The sequence below is a fragment of the Chiloscyllium punctatum genome, chromosome 15, assembly GCF_047496795.1.
Source record: "Chiloscyllium punctatum isolate Juve2018m chromosome 15, sChiPun1.3, whole genome shotgun sequence".
Taxonomy (NCBI): Eukaryota; Metazoa; Chordata; class Chondrichthyes; order Orectolobiformes; family Hemiscylliidae; genus Chiloscyllium; species Chiloscyllium punctatum.
In genome coordinates, this window is record NC_092753.1 from 51,156,238 (window position 1) to 51,173,156 (window position 16,919).

The 16,919-nt window shown below is 39.4% G+C and overlaps 1 protein-coding gene across 6 annotated transcripts in view; it reads right to left on the reverse strand.

Annotated features, from left to right (window-relative positions):
* Nucleotides 1-16,919, reverse strand: part of riox2 (ribosomal oxygenase 2) — a 73,585-nt gene that overhangs the window by 34,407 nt on the left and 22,259 nt on the right. For all 6 annotated transcript variants that reach the window (XM_072585093.1, XM_072585088.1, XM_072585094.1 and 3 more), the window contains exons 7-8: nt 16,552-16,720; nt 3,851-3,939 (exon numbers count right to left, since the gene is read on the reverse strand). In XM_072585093.1, the coding sequence (XP_072441194.1) occupies nt 3,851-3,939; nt 16,552-16,720 (258 nt within the window). The remainder of the gene's footprint in view (nt 1-3,850; nt 3,940-16,551; nt 16,721-16,919) is intronic.

Below are 16,919 nucleotides of genomic sequence, written 5' to 3' on the forward strand. Positions count from 1 at the left end.
TTAAGATTTACAGAAAAAATAATCATGTTTCAAAACCAGCCAGCTTTGTTGATTCCCCTTAGTAGATTTTTCTCCATAGATTTTCCTCTGTATTTTCCTGGGTCGTCTTTTCTTCGGTCTTCTGCTGCACAACTTTTCTTACGGACTGGTACCTTTTAGACAGCTATTCAGCGAACAGTCTGTACATGTTGGTGCTCTTTGCAGCTCTCCCCCTGACTGTTCAAAATGTCCCATTTTATACCCCAAAACATTGGATCATTTCATTGGTTTGATGTCATCCCAAACAGTAAAATTCAATTGGATTTTGGTCTCTGGGACATAATTTAAACTGATTGGCTGAATTTGAATTTGTTTTTGTCCCATGGGAATGCAACACCATCTATTTGTTTCAACCAAATGTTAAATTTTTTAATTGTTCAGCACACATTTTGCTTTTAGTCAGTCCTTGCCAGCTTCTTCTCTCTCAAAAGTACAGTATACACCTACACATTCATAACAGTACACAAATCCATCACTTCCTCAGGAAGTTCATTCCAGACTCGATCCACCCTCACTGTAAAAATAATTTGCCTCACATGTCTTTTTTAAATCTCTCACCTTGAAAATGTGCTCCCTAGTCCTGAAATTCCCCATCCTAGGGAAAAGTCAACTATCATTAACTCTAACAATACTTTTCATTATTTTATAAACTTCTATCAAGTCACCTATCAACCTCCTATGCTCTAGTGAAAAATGCCCCAGCCTATCCAGCCTAACTCAAATCTTCCATAACCAGCAACATCCTGGTAAATCTCTTCTGAACCCTCACCAACTTAATAATATCTTTCGTAGAGTCATAGAGATGTACAGCACGAAAACAGACCCTTCGGTCCAACCCATCCATGCCGACCAGATATCCCAACTCAATCTAGTCCCACCTGCCAGCACCTGGCCCATATCCTTTCAAACCCTTCCTATTCATATACTGATCTAAATGTCTCTTAAATGTTGCAATTGTACCAGCCTCCACCACACCCTCTGGCAGCTCATTCCATACATGTATCACCCTCTGCGTGAAGAAGTTGCCCCATAGGTCCCTTTCATATCTTTCCCCTCACACCCTAAACCTATGCCCTCTAGTTCTGGACTCCCACACCCCAGGGAAAAGACTTTGTCTATTTATCCTATCCATGCCCCTCATGATTTTATAAACCTCTATAAGGTCACCCCTCAGCCTCCAATGTTCCAGGGAAAACAGCCGCAACCTGTTCAGCATCTCCCTATAGTTCAAATCCTCCAAGCCTGGCAACATCCTTGTAAATCTTTTCTGAACCCTTTCAAGTTTCACAACATCTTTCTGATAGAAAGACGACCAGAATTGCACGCAAAATTCCAACAGTGGCTTAACCAATATCCTGTACAGCCGCCACGTGACCTCCCAACTCCTGTACTCAATACTCTGACCAATAAAGGAAAGCATACCAACGCCACCTTCACTATCCTATCTACCTGCGACTCCACTTTCAAGGAGCTATGAACCTGCATTCCAAGGTCTCTTTGCTCAACAACACTCCCTAGGATCTTACTATTAAGTGTATAAGTCCTGCTAAGATTTGCTTTCCCAAAATGCAGCACCTCGCAATTATCTGAATTAAACTCCATCTGCCACTTCTCAGCCCAATGGCCCATCTAGTCAAGAACCTGTTGTAATCTGAGGTAACCCTCTTCGCTGTCCAATACACCCCCAATTTTGGTGTCATCTGCAAACTTACTAACTATACCTCTTATGCTCACATCCAAATCACTTATGTAAAATGATGAAAAGTAGAGGAACCAGCAATGATCCTTGTGGTACTCCACTGGTACTGGTCACAGGCCTCCAGCCTGAAAAACAACCCTCCACCACCACCCTCTGTCTTCTACCTTATATTTAGTAAACATGTTAAATGTTAGTTAAATGCATAAAGTGCACTTACAGCATAGGTATTCTTCACCTGTGTAGGAGTCTGTTTGATGCTATCGCCCTTTGACGGGTCTCAGGTCATACAATAGTGGACCAAATCTTCCCTCGAAGAATGAATCACTTAGTCTTTCCACCCCAGATATGGTGGCAGCCATTTTCATTTGCATTACATACTTGCTCTTTGGACAACAGAAGGAAACCACAGTTCTGCTCACAAAATGAGTCACAAGTTTAGTCAAGGTGATGCCCCAAATCTTCAAATTCCTTTCTTGGTCATCTTCCCTGTCAGATCCCTGATTGCCCTAAGCAATTGACAGACCATCTCAGAAGTCCCTGGACTAATGCAAGACAATACCCTTAATTTACGATGCCGAACCCTGAACTGAATGCTGTCTCTCTTGGCCTGACTGAGGATTACTCCCTTTAGACTTTTGAGATATGTCATTTGATTGAAGTGAAAGTAGTATGTTTGTCACATAAGCTGCTTATACATGGTGTATGTGTGACACTGACATATCACAGTAGCATACAGCAACATGTCCATCCCCTTGACTGAACACAGGTGATAATTCAGAAGCTGCCTGGTTTTGTGCCTGTGCTAAAAGGCAAATCTGAACTGTAAGCTTTTAAACAGTGGAAGAGGGGACAACGCTCAAAACTCAAGGCAAGGCAAGGCAGAAATGTTAACAGCATCCAAGTACCCACAGTGAGTGGGAACGAAGAAAGTGAGGAGCCCAATATGTATCCTGATTCAATTAGTTGGGTGCCTTTCCCTGTGTACAAAGTCCAAACAGAAGCATCACAATGGGCTCCCAAAGTGTAGCACTGAAGTGTAGAATTGTAAATGAGTCAGAGCTCTGCCACAATGATGTAGTGAAGCTGATACGCATCCGATGTTAATCTCAACGTAAAGAATTGGAAACTGCACATCAATTATGTGAGGTACGAGTGGCACGTAAGCATGTGCAAATAGGCTTCTCACTGCTTACCAAGGAGATTCTCATCTCACTATACAAAACTTGATTATAGAATGGGATTTTTTGACACCATGAACCTCATTTCTGCATGAACTTACCATATTTTCCCAACTGATCTGCTAGTGCCAAAGTCATTCAGGGGCTAGGAAGATTCTAACCATAACATCTAAAACTTTTCCCAAAGACCACATCTCACAATTTGATTCACAGATGTTCAATTACTTCATAATATAGAACGTCAGTGTAACAATATAGCAACCAAGCTGCAAATGTACATTTTTTTATATAGGATGAATTTGAAAAAGACCTAGTGCTAACATGTCATAAATAAAGCCAAACAACAACCACAAAAGTCAACAGAATGTAAGATCACATATTTAAAACAGCAGATTATAAACAAAAAGAAAAGTCAATATCACTTCTATAGTGTTCTGGCAGAACACATCTTGAATGTTTTGAGAGATTCCGGAAAATTATAATTAAATTCGCCAAAAATTAATGTAAAACACCACAGAAAATATTTTTAAATTAAAGATATTATTTGAAAATATTTATACAACAATAACTTCCGTTCAATCTCTGGCAAGAGTAGACAGATACTGAATATGTTTATAATATAACATATGACATAAAACAGGTGATGTATTTTGAACGAGGCATAACAAATCATATAATCAATAACTACCAAAAGATATTATTCACTCTGCTACTGGAATAGAGTATGTTACATTTCATACATTTCATCGCAAAGACAAAATATTAGCCAAACTGACTTCACTGCCTTCTGGGTGGCATTTAAAGTCTCAATGGCATTTCCACTCCTTGGTACCAGAACTTATATTGCAAGACTTAGAGTATTTTCAGTCGTCAAAGTCAATTTAGAGAGAATGTCACTTAAACAGTCAGATTCTTCATTATTGTTTGTACTAACCGTCCTTTCTTGATCAAGTTCCACCAAAATCATAGTATGGTCTTTAAATCTTAATTTGATCTGATCACTGAGTTTAGGCAGTTTTCCAGCTGAGAAAGAAAGTAAAACAAGTTAACACACAGTAATTATGTCTCATCAACAGGCCAATGACACAGTCAAGGTCACTAATACAGCATGGGAAATTAAAAAATAATATCTAATACATTGAAATATTGCAAACATTTTAAATTTCATTTGTGTGCTGAACTAAATGTAACAATTAGAACATATTATCATAACTGCCCTCAAGATCTATTAACGTTACAAGTTGTGATTTTATATTACAGGACGGGCAACATAACGGATTGCTGCATTGGAATAAGGAGTTGCAAACAACTCAAAGATATGGACAAGCACTGTACTAAAGCTCTGTAATTAAAGGTTGGAAGTTACATTTTGGCAATGGATATTTGTGGTTTTCTGAAGACTTAAAAATAATTAAAACAATGAAAGAGACCTGCTAGTTCATCACCTCATTACAGTACCTAGTTAACTTTTACATGCCTCCTCTTTGCTGGCATCAATCCTAAATTTGCCATGTTACAAATTTGAACCTTGTCCTACTTTTATAACTTCAATAATTTTCTGGATGTTTCTTTTCCATATTGTTTCCATTTTTATATTGCACATACCTCTAGAAGATAACCTTTAAAAGGACTGAAAAATACTTAATTCTTTAGTACAACTGTGATCTCTAAAAATAGGAATTAGTTTCATGGCTCTTCCCCCTACTTCCTCCAAAGCTATACCAGAATTTCACACATTCAAGATGTATTCTGCCAGAACACTATGGAAGTGATATTGACTTTTCATCTTGTTTATATTCTGCTGTTTTAAACATGTGATCTTACATTCGATTGATTTTTTTTGGTTGTTTGGCTTTGTTTTGTTTTTGGTTGTTGTTTGGCTTTATTATGACATGTTAGCACTAGGTCTTTTTCAAATTCATCCTTAATCAATTCAACAATAATTTTCTATTTATCCATGCTATGTGTGATATTTATCAGTATTAAATTTCATCTGCCACTGTTTTTCTCAAGCAGGTAACCAGCATGCTCAATTGAAAGTTTATGAATTGCCTCATCTGACTGAGCTGCCTCTACTAGTTTAAAAAAAAACGCACTATAGCATACAATTAAATGCACTTAATATGTACAGTTCTATAACTAACAGTAATCACTATTCACAGTGATCATCATTCACTGTAAACATTGTCAGTCCTTCTCCTTCACCAAAGTTTGAAGTAATAGACTGAATTTAGCATATAGGCTATTGCATTTGAGCTTCTAGAAATTCAAACTGTAAGCAGTGCTTTGACTTCAACAGTGATTGCTGGAAAATTTATAAAAATAAAGCAGACGAGAAACACCTTCGTTCTTCACTGAGAAGATGACTAAATGTTACAATGTACCATACTAGCCCCGTTCAAGCTGTTTATTATTGGATCTATTTGCTTTCTTCATACTGACTTCTAATAATTTATTTAATTGATTGAACTGTCCGAATCTGCTCCTTTTTCCATATAAACATTTTTCCACAGTCCTGAAGTTGGTGTTTCTAATCTTATCACACACTATTTAATCAAACAACCCACTTATTCAACCAATGCAAAAATGCTCAATGTCCTAATCTTCTTCCTTAAAAGGCTGTTGTTGCTCTTTCAGTTCTTCTGCATTCATCACAGTCCCTCTTTGCCTGCTGCCATTGCACAGGGCACAGCAAAACAGTAAACTCTGCCTGGGCTATACCACAAAGCCAGACTGATCAAAGTATTGAAACGTTATCTTGAAACTTCTATTGTCTGCTCCATGATGGCCCTGGTGGAAGAATGAGCAGCATTTTATCTATGATTCCTGAAGAAGGGCTTATACCCAAAACGTCGATTCTCCTGTTCCTTGGATGCTGCCTTACCTGCTGCGCTTTTCCAGCAACACATTTTCAGCTCTGATCTCCAGCGTCTGCAGTCCTCACTTTCTCCTCGAGCATTTTATCTATGCTCAGCCTCAGTCAGGGGATTGCATTATGGAGTCATGAGCCAGGCTGCAGAGGGTAGTTCTGGGCTGGTAGGACTATGATGACTTTACCTTTACTGTGTACATGCTTCATTAATGAAATTGCCCTGTGAAGAGCCTCACACCACCCACAAGTACAGCCACATACTTAGACAGAAAATAACCACTTTTTTCACCTACTTCAGATTGGTCCCAGCAATTTCCACTTTTGAGATTTGGGTTAACAGTTTGTGCTTTGCCTGATAATCTAGAAGCTGCCACAAAACCTTCACATTCTTTTCTTCCTTGTACTCCATATCAATCCCGCTAGTTCTAAATTTCCACATATTCTCACACAATTTGTCCATTTACATTTTCATCTCCCAACATTACTCTGAGCCCTAGCCCTGTAGCTTAGCCATGCAACCATAATGCTGCACTGGCCCCTAATAAAGCCAGGGTAGTGGTGACTGTTAAATGATAAACCCCTCCCACAATAACCAATGTCCTCCTTGACAGGATTTTCATTTGAATCATTCCTCTAGTTCACTATCATTATTTTTGCCTTCCTTCTGAATTTTTAAAAAATATTATTTTCGAAAATTCTCTTTCACAGACACATCTCATTCCTTAGTGACTGCGTCAAGGCTCAGACTTATCCCAAACTGAAGTTTCATCCTTCTTGTTTTGAATCCAATTAGGATCACAGGTATCACCATGATGTACAATGAGCTTGCTCATTGTACAATTGCTGTCACTACATCCTGGACACCATAATGACGAATACATGCACATGTTCAAACTCGCGCTCCATCAGCACTGCCTCATGCTATCTCCAAGCTGCTCTGCACCTCAGCTCTATTTCACTCTTCAGCTTTTTTGACATTTTAACAAAATACTTTTTCTTTCTTTCAGGTATTAAGGAATATAGGTTGCAACAACTGAGGCACCTCCTTCCATCTGACTCCATTCCTTCTTCTAACCTCATCTCGTCAAGTATTTACCATACTTTCTGACCGTCTACGAAACAGTCTGTACTCAGTAGACAACTTAGTTTTATCCCTAAACGCCTCCATCTCAATGAATTTTGGGCATGAAATGATGTCGATTTCTACTTCCGTTACCTTTGCTTCTGTGCCCATGTTTTTGGATTAGAGTCATCTAAAGATCCCACAGATTCTTTCACCTGCCTCCAACACACTCACTCTGGTGTCTTACTTACATTTGACTTGTTCATCAAGAACTGTGAACGTGACATCAGTCACCTTAATTTCTCTGCTCCCCTCACTCATTTTAACCTATTTCCCTCTGAACTGACTACAGTTTGGGTTCCTAGATCCAACCCTGATTTTGTAATCGTCACCTGGACAATAACCTCACCAATAAGCATCAAGCTGCTATTGTTTCCATGACTATTATAAACCTCATCACATCTCTGCTCCACATCTTCCCACCTCATGGTCCCACAATCCTGTACAGCCTGTTCTACCTTCCTCCTAAGATCTACAAACAGGACTGACCAGACAAATGAGGTGCCTCAATCTTCTCCTGCAGAACTTATTTCTTCCTTTCTTGACTTGATTTCTTTTCTCCTCCTGCCCAGTCTCTTCTCACTTACATCCTCGATTCTTCAGACACTGAATTTTGGTTTCAAAACCTTCAGTTTGCTGGCACCAGTTGTCTCCTCTTCACCATGACATGCAAACACTGTACACATCCATTCCCCGATCAGAATGGTTTGAGGGCTCTCTGTTTATTCCTTGAAAGGCAGTGTGAACCATACCCATCCACCACCATGCTACTCTGCTTGGATAAGTTTGTTATTATTTTTAAAGAATTTCTCCTTTAACCCCTCTTACTTCCTTCAGGTCAATGTGGCCATGAGTACCCATGGGCACTAGTCTCTTTTTGGATATATGGAATATTCCTTGTTCCAGTCCTGACTCTTCTCCACAACATTGGTGCTGCATTGTTTAGAACTGGAAAAAAATATAAATTTTGCTCCCAATTTCCATCTTTCTCTCATCTTCACCTGGTCTATCTGACTCCTCCCTTCCCTCCTTTACATCTCTTATTTCCATTTCTGGGAATAGACTGGCCATCAATATGTATTACTGACTCCCACAACTACCTTGATTATACATCCTCGCATCCTGCTTCTTCTAAGATTCCAATCCATTCTCCAAACTTTTCTATCTCTGTCACATCTGTTCTGATAATGACACCTTCCACAGGGGGGCCTCAGACATGTCCATCTTTGTCCTCAACCAATGATTCCCCACTACCTTAGCTGACACGTCCTCAATCATGTCTGACCACTCCTGCACTTCTGCCTTCATCCCTTTCCTCACACAACAAGAGTCCTCCTTGCCCTCACTTTCCATCCCAATCAGCCTCCACATCCAAAGGATAATCAGCCAGTATTTCTGCTACCTCCAGCAGATACCACAACCAGACAGATATTCCCCTCCCTCCCCTGTCAACTCCTCCTTCACTCCAAACATTTCCTCACACTCCCATGGCACCTTCACATGCAGTTGCAGAAAGTGTAATACCTACCTGTTTCCCTCCTGCCTCCTCGATATCCAACGCCATGTGAAGCAGCAATTTACCTGTACTTCATTCAACTTAGTCTACTGAATTTGCTGCTCACAAAATGGTCTCCTCGACACCAAGGAGATAAAACACATAGTGGGTGACCAATCTGCAGAACAACTCCACTCTGTCCATAAAAATGACCCCAAGCTTCCAGGTGGCTGCCACTTCAACACATAAGGTTCCCATGGTAATACTTCTGTCTCAGCTCAACGGAAGTGGAGGAACAATATCTCATTTCATCTTGGTACTTTACAACCCTCAGGACTGAACACTTAATTTAACAATTTCAGGCATGAACACCTTCCTCCACATTCGTTACCCAACCCGAGCACTCAAGTCCTGTTCTATATAAGTGGCTCCAAGCATAGCCTACACATTTCAACTATTCACAATCCCTTTATTCCCCATTCAACATTTATCTCACTCCCAGCTTATCATCAACAGTCCCTCTGTCTGCTTCTCCTCTTTTTTCATTTTTATTGATTTTTCTCCAAAAAATGACAGCAGAACAAGCAATAAACAACTGTAAGCAAATCCACAATCGCCTTCCCCACAGCATATATCTCACCCAAAATACAAAAAAACTAACCACCCTAATAAATATATACATATACAAAGTACAAAACTCATAATAACTTAAACTAGCAGTAAGATAAATGCATTAGCAAAAGAAAAAAAATTGCTACAACAGAAGATAACTCAGTCTGGAACAGTTAAAAAGTCAACACCCTTAACATATGAAAGAAGAGGATTCCCAATTTTTGTAAATTTGCTAGAGGAGCCATCTAAGATTAATCTATTCTAATTTAAGTATAGCACATCTCTAACCCAGTGTGTATGAATAGGCAGAATTAGGGATTTCCATTTTAACAATACCAATCCTCTGGCCAATAGGATAGTGAATGCTCTCATGTCTTTTTTAGAGGAAGAAAGGTTAGGCAAAGAGGATGACACCCCAAACAAAGCATTAGGAGTAAGATTTTTGCCAAATACCTTAGATAAGATGTCAATGATATCAGTCCAATATCTACCTAATGAAGGGTAATGCCAGAAAATGTGCATATAATTTGCTGAGGTTTGTTGACACCGATCACAGGACAGTGACACTTCCTCAAATATTTTTGCAAGTCGAGCTTTGGTGAAGTGGGCGTGGTGTAGAATCTTGCATTGAATAAAACCATTTTTGCACAGATAGAAGATCTATGCATCCTTTGCAAAATCTCATCCCACACATCACCCAGAATTATCTTTTCCAGATCTCCCTCCCAGATAGCATAGAATCAACAGAGTCTGAGCATACTTTATGCATGTTTGAATAAATAGCTGAAATAGCCCCCTTTAATGAAGAAAGCACTTATAGAAAGATGTTAAAATCAGAATCATTATGAAGGGTGGGGAAAACCTGAAATGAACTACAAACAAAACTACGAACTTAGGGGTAACTAAAAAAAGTGTTTCTCAATTTCCCTCTATTAGGGAGTCTATAATACAATCCCAATAAGGTTATCATCCCTTTCTTATTTCTGGTCCACCCAAATAACTTCCCTGGATGTATTTCCGGGAATATCCTCCCTCAGCACAGCTGTAATGCTATTCCTTATCAAAAATGCCACCCACACCCCCCACCTCCTCTCTCGCCTCCCTTTCTCTCCTTCCTGTCGTATTTGTGTCCTGGAACATTAAGATGCCAATCCTGCCCATCCCTGAGCCATGAATCATGTTGCGGCTGTACAGGACATTGGTTAGGCCACTGTTGGAATATTGCGTGCAATTCTGGTTTCCTTCCTATCAGAATGATCTTGTGAAACTTGAAAGGGTTCAGAAAAGATTTATAAGGATGTTGCCAGGGTTGGAGGATTTGAACAATAGAGAGAGAGGCTGAACAGGCTAGGGCTGTTTTCCCTGGAGTGTCGGAAGCTGAGGGGTGACCTTATAGTGGTTTACAAAATTATGAGGGGCATGGAAAGGGTAAATAGGCAAAGTCTTTTCCCTGGGGTCAGGGAGTCCAGAACTAGAGGGCATAGGTTTAGGGTGAGAGGGGAAAGATATAAAAGAGACCTACGGGGCAACTTTTTCACACAGAGGGTTGTACGTGTATGGAATGAGCTGCCAGAAGAAGTGGTGGAGACTGGTACAATTACAGCATTTAAGAGGCATTTGGATGGGTATATGAATAGGAAGGGTTTGGAGGGACATGGGCTGGGTGCTGGCAGGTGGAACTAGATTGAGTTGGGATATCTGGTTGGCATGGACGGGTTGGATCGAAGGGTCTGTTTCCATGCTGTACATCTCTATGACTTTAAGTGGTTTTTAGGAAGTGAAAACTTATTAACCAATTGTTGAAAAGACGTAAAACGCCATCAACATATAAATCTTTCACAGGATTTATTCTTAACTTAGCCCAACCAGAAAAGGCACTGTTCACTAAAGATGGGGGAAAAATATGATTTGCCACCCATGGCACCTGAGTAGAACATGACTGAAAGCCAAAGTGGCGTCTAAATGGAAACAGAATTTTAAGATAGGATAAAACAATCACATTGTTTGTGCAAACAGAGGTTGAAGAAAGAAGACAATAAAGCCTTCAATGTTACTGGGTGGGTGGAAGTTGCTTCAATAATCAACCAAATTCAGAGAGCATCAAAGTTCTCATAGTGGAGCCAAATGTTCAAAATTTCTAATGTTTGCTGCCCAACAATAAAAGAAAACATTTGGCAGCACCATTCCACCTAGTATTGTAGGCCTCTCTAACAACTGTTTTCGTAACCTAGGAGTTTTTGTATTCCAAATAAATTCAAGAATTAGACTATCTACTTTATGGAAAAAGGAAAGAGGGAGAAAAATTGGTATGCATTGAAATAAATAAGAAAATAGTAGAAAAATATTTGTTTTAATGGAATTAATTCTAGTAGCAACAGACAAATTAAGGAGAGACTAAAAGAGAAAATGCTGGAAAATCTCAGCAGGTCTGGTACCATCTGTAAGGAGAGAAAAGAGCTGACGTTTCGAGCCTAACTGACCCTTTGTCCCTTATTTAAGGAGAGACTATCCTTTGAGTCTTGTTTAATTTGTACCAGTAAGGTACAAACTTTTTCCTGTGCATCTGCCATGTGTACACCAAGATAAACAAAACCAGAGTTGGCAATCTTAAATGGTAAATTATCTAGTGGGTATTCCCTGGCAGGCCTATTGATAGCAAATATCTCACTTTTGCTAAAATTCAATTTATACCCAGAACTCTTACTGAAAAATTCTAAAACTGAAAGTGCAATGGGAATGGACAGAGATAAGTTTGAGACGAATAGCAAAAAGTCATCTGCATAAAGGGCAATCTTCAACTCCACACCATTTCTAGTACTGCCAGAGAAATCAGGATGAGATCATAGAGCAATAGAAAGGGGTTCAATTACAATGGCTAACAGCAGTGGACTCAAAGGACAACCACATCTAGAGGAACGATAAAGGTAGAAACAATCAGAATTCATGCTATTGGTCCTAACAGAGGCCTGTGGTGATGCATAGAGTAGTTTGATCCAAGAAATAAATTTTGCCCAAAGCCAAATTTCTCCAAAATGAAAAACAAAATAATTCCATTTCACTCTATCAAAGAGTTTTTCAGCATCGAAAGATATCAAAGCCTCAGGGAGAGTGGATGGGGAAGAATTGTAAACAACATTAAAGACCTGCCAAAGATTTTAAAAAAGGAGTGCCTGTTACAAACAAATCCAGTTTGACCCAAGGATATGAGAGATAGAAGGACGGTTTCCAAACGTCGGACCAATAGCTTTGACAATAATTTAAAGTCAATATTTAGCAGACTTATAGGACACTATGAACCACACAGTAAGGGATATTTGCCTTTCTTTAAAAGCAGCCTTTTCCAAAATGTTTTATAAAACTCAGCCAGAAAACCATAGAGTCCAGGACCTTTGCCACTTTGCAGTGATCTAGCCGCAGCCTCAAGTTCTATTGCTGTGATTGGTTGCTCCAATTCCTTTTGCCACATTTTGATCAATAGTAGGAACTTTAATCTTATTAAAAAAAAGGTATCAAAATCTGCTGTACCAGAAGAACATGCAGATGAATACAGTGAAATGTAAAATTCGTTAAAAGTCTTGTTGATTTCTAATGGGTATGATATGACACCTGAATTAGCCTTAATTGGTGGGATTAATTGAGATGAGGATATTGATGTGCCAACAATTTAATAGTTCTCTTTCCTTGTTCATAAAATTTAGATCTGGAGCGAAGTAAAAACTTGGTGGTGTATTGTGACATTACAACATCATACTCTGCCTGTAGGCATATGCGTTCTTGATATACTTCTGAAGACTTAGAAATTGCATAGAGTCTAACTGAGACAGCCATTGCCAAATTTGTCCTTCCTAAGTCTATTCTTATGTGCTGCATAAGAAATTATTTCACCCCTGATGAATGCCTACATGGTTTCCCACAGCAAGGAAGCTGTAATGTCTGGAATTTTGTTAAATTTTTTAAAAAGTCTACCCACTGAAAGACAAAATTAACAAAATCTTCCTCTAAGCATGTATTGAGACGCCAAGGTGGGCATGTATTAAGAAACTTCTGAAAGTTTCAGAGACATTCATAGAGACAGATGCATGGTCTAATAAAAAAATTGAATCATATTTGCAATCAGACATGGATGCGAGCAGTCCATCATCCACCAAGAAAAAAATCAATACATGTAAAACTGTGGCGGACATGCAAAAAAAAAGTTCCATTTTAGAGGAATTAAAGAACCGCTACGGGTCAACAACATTAAACTCCACCATATTGGTCTTAAGTATATTAGCAGATTTGGAACTGGGCACTTGGAACAGAGGAAGAACAGAGGTCTAAGTGAGGATTCAACCAAAGTTAAAATCGCCTCCCAAGATTAACTGGTGTGAAGATAAATCTGGTAATGTTGAAAGGAACCATCTGGAAAAAGCCTCATCGTCCCAATTGGGAGCATAAACATTAGCCAAGATTACATCAATGCCCAGTAATAATAATAAATCTGCAAAAAGAATCAGAGGTAGTTTCAGCTTCGACAAAAGGAATACATTTATGTAAAAGAATACCAACTCCTTTAGTTCTGCTAGAAAAGGAGGAAAAATACACTTGTCCAATCCAACCTCATTTCAACTTAGGACTACCTATATTTTTCAAGTGGGTTTCTTGTAAATAAATTATATGATTAGATTAGATTCCCTACAGTGTGGAAACAGGCCCTTTGGCCCAACAAGTCCACACCGACCCTCCGAAAAGCAACCCACCCCCCCTACATTTACTGCTGACTAATCCACCTAACACTACGGGCAATTTAACACGGCCAATTCACCTAACCTGCACATCTTTGGACTGTGGGAGGAATCCGGAACACCCATAGGAAACCCAAGCAGACACGGAGAGAATGTGCAAACTTCACACATATGGGCATTAAGATGGCGCCAATAATGTCAAACCTTACTGTGTTTAATTAGGCTGTTCAGGCCTTTACAATTCAGACTGAAGCATTAAGCTGTGTCATATTGTAATAATCACACATAAAATCCCAACTGTGAAATAATAGATAAACAAATGTAAACTTTGTACTTTACAACCTTTAGGATTGAACACTGAATTTAACAATTTCGGGGTGTGAACACTTTCCTCCACATTCGTTACCCAACCCCAAACACCCAAGTTCTGTCCTATATAAGTGGCTGGAGAAAGTGAGGACTCCAGATGGTGGAGATCAGAGTCGAGAGAGTGGTGCGGGAGAGGCACAGCAGGTTAGGCAGCATCCAAGGAGGTCCTGATCCTCGGGTGCTGCCTAACCTGCTGTGCTTTTCCAGCACCACATTCTTGACTATATAAGTGACTCCCAGCATACCAACACATTTTAATTATTCACACTCCTTTTATGAGCCATTCAACATTTATCTCACTCCCAGCTTATCATCAACAGTCCCTTTGTCTGCCTCCTTTTCTCCTCCCAACTCTCTCTGGGTACCATCGCCATCTACTCCACGCATTCCTTTCCCTCCCAACACCAGCACTTCTCCCCCAACCCCACCCCTTTCATGAGATAACTACCATTTCCTAACTGATTTCAGTCACTCGATTCGAAACAGATACTGTTAGACCTACTGAGTGATTCCAGCATTTTCAATTTTTGCCTTCAAGGTACTATTCGTCTCCACCCTATTTTTGTTGAATTGCCTCCCTTCACATTATTGTCCCCTCAGCATCACAGCATGCTGCCTCCAAACTCAAGTTATTTTCCTAACTTCTTTACGACAGTAGTAGCCCTGATAACCCCTCTTAACTTTTAGTGAGCAGACCCCCAGGACTGACCTTGGCCCACCTCCTGACACATTTGGAATGACAACATTGACTAATAAATGACCTGATATTTGGGCAGATCCCAACTGGCTTACCGCTAATCCCTGAACTGATTGCACTGGGCCTGCGATTACCATGACCCTCACCTAGAATGCAGTGATATGGCACACTCAAACAGCCAAATGACTATGTCCAAGCCCCTAGACTGAGACAGCACACCACCCTTCTCTGACTGGTGACACTCCCTGACTGATTACAGTCCCCCTTGACTTGACCAAAGACTACTCCTCTGAGATTTTCAGACATGGCTATTTGGCTGAAGCGTATGCAGTACATATGCCATATAACCTGCTGGGTCAAAAAGGGCAGCGCTAGAAAAGCACAGCCAGTCAGACAGCATCCAAGGAATGATGAAGAATTTATGCTAAAAACGTCGATTCTCCTGCTCCTCGGATGCTGCCTGACCAGCCAAGCTTTTCCTGTGCTGCACTTTTTGACTCTGATCTCCAGCATCTGCAGTTCTCACTTTCTCCTAGTTGAATATAACCTGCTGGCACATGCTATAGATGTGACAATGTCACAATGCCATACACCAACACAATAACCTGTTTGACTGACCAATCATGACAATAACAAAATGTCTGCCTTTGTGTCTGCACTAAATGACAAGACAAGACAGAAGTGCTGTAAGCCTGCATGTTGGAATGAGGCAGCAAAGCGCAAAAAGGCAGAGATGCTGTGACCATCCAAGCCGAAATGAGACAGCACTAAAATGCACTGTCCTCTTTGGATAAGGGACACAGAAAATCAATGCAACATGGAGCATATCCGAGATGTTGGAGACTGCAGATGAAGACTTTGAGGAGGAAGCATTGAAGAGAATAGCCTACTGCATAAAAGTGAGGTGATATAAGGTCCTAATGAGATGCAAATCCAAGAAAATTGGCATCTTGCTGCTGACTAGCAAGAACATCATCACATCTTTCAAACCTTAGGAGTAAAATCAAATTTATTTTTTCTCGACATCGGGACCACATTTTTCCAATCTTGCCATATTTCCGCAATTGACTCCGTTATCCATGTCATTCAGGAAACAGGGAAAAATTCAGCCCAAGGTGTTCAGATCATTCTTACGTCAATGATCCATGAATGTCACAAAATGCCCAACCATAGTGTTTTATTAACCTTTTCTCATTTACTAATGTAAAATTAAATAGGCATACCTAGATCCTCAATTAGTCACATGACCTATTAGTCACAACACTTAACAAATTTTGAGTATCTCTGGATCAATTGATTTAACAATAATAGAGAATACTTTGAAATGCAGTTTCACAAAAATAAGGGAAAAATTTGTGATTCGTGCTGTATTTGTTTACAGGTTTAGTACGGGAATGCAGCTGCACGTTTGTACATTTACAGACATGGTTTGATAAGAATATTCCTTCAATTCGAGCACTATAATGTCTAATGCAAAAAGCTGTACATATTTTCACATTAAAAGCTGTACATATCTCACATCAAAATGTATGTCATTTTTAAGAAAACAGAATAGTGCAATAGGCATGACACACATTTGTTTCAATATTCAAAGTTCAGGAGTGTATTCAAAGTGCATGGAATTCAAGGAGGTGAAGAGCTATTTTAAAGTTTTTTTTAGTTTTCACAAGTATTCACAAAGTGTTTAAATAAATTCATCCAGTTTTAGGAGAAATTGCCTCAGATATGGGAGTTGCACCTCACCTTGTGTCAAACAATCTGAAGTGTTGCCCATATATGGAGGTAATCTGTTTAAAATAAAATCTTTTCTCATTTCAGATGATCTAGTTTCTTTTCCATTCTCTAGCTGATCTGCCAACCCTCGCAGAAATCCACTCAGTTTCCTTGCTGAATCAGCTGATGAACTCATCTGCTACAAAATATAAAATGAAAGAATAAGCAAAAAATATTTATTGTTTCTTTCAGATCCTGAGGACATTTTAAAGCACTTCACCAAACTGATTACTTTAAAATAAAATACACTTATTTTTACAGGAAAGATCAGCATAACATAACTATTTGAGATAATGAAGTTGATTCCTCACTAGCGAAAAAGTGCTCGAAAAACTAAT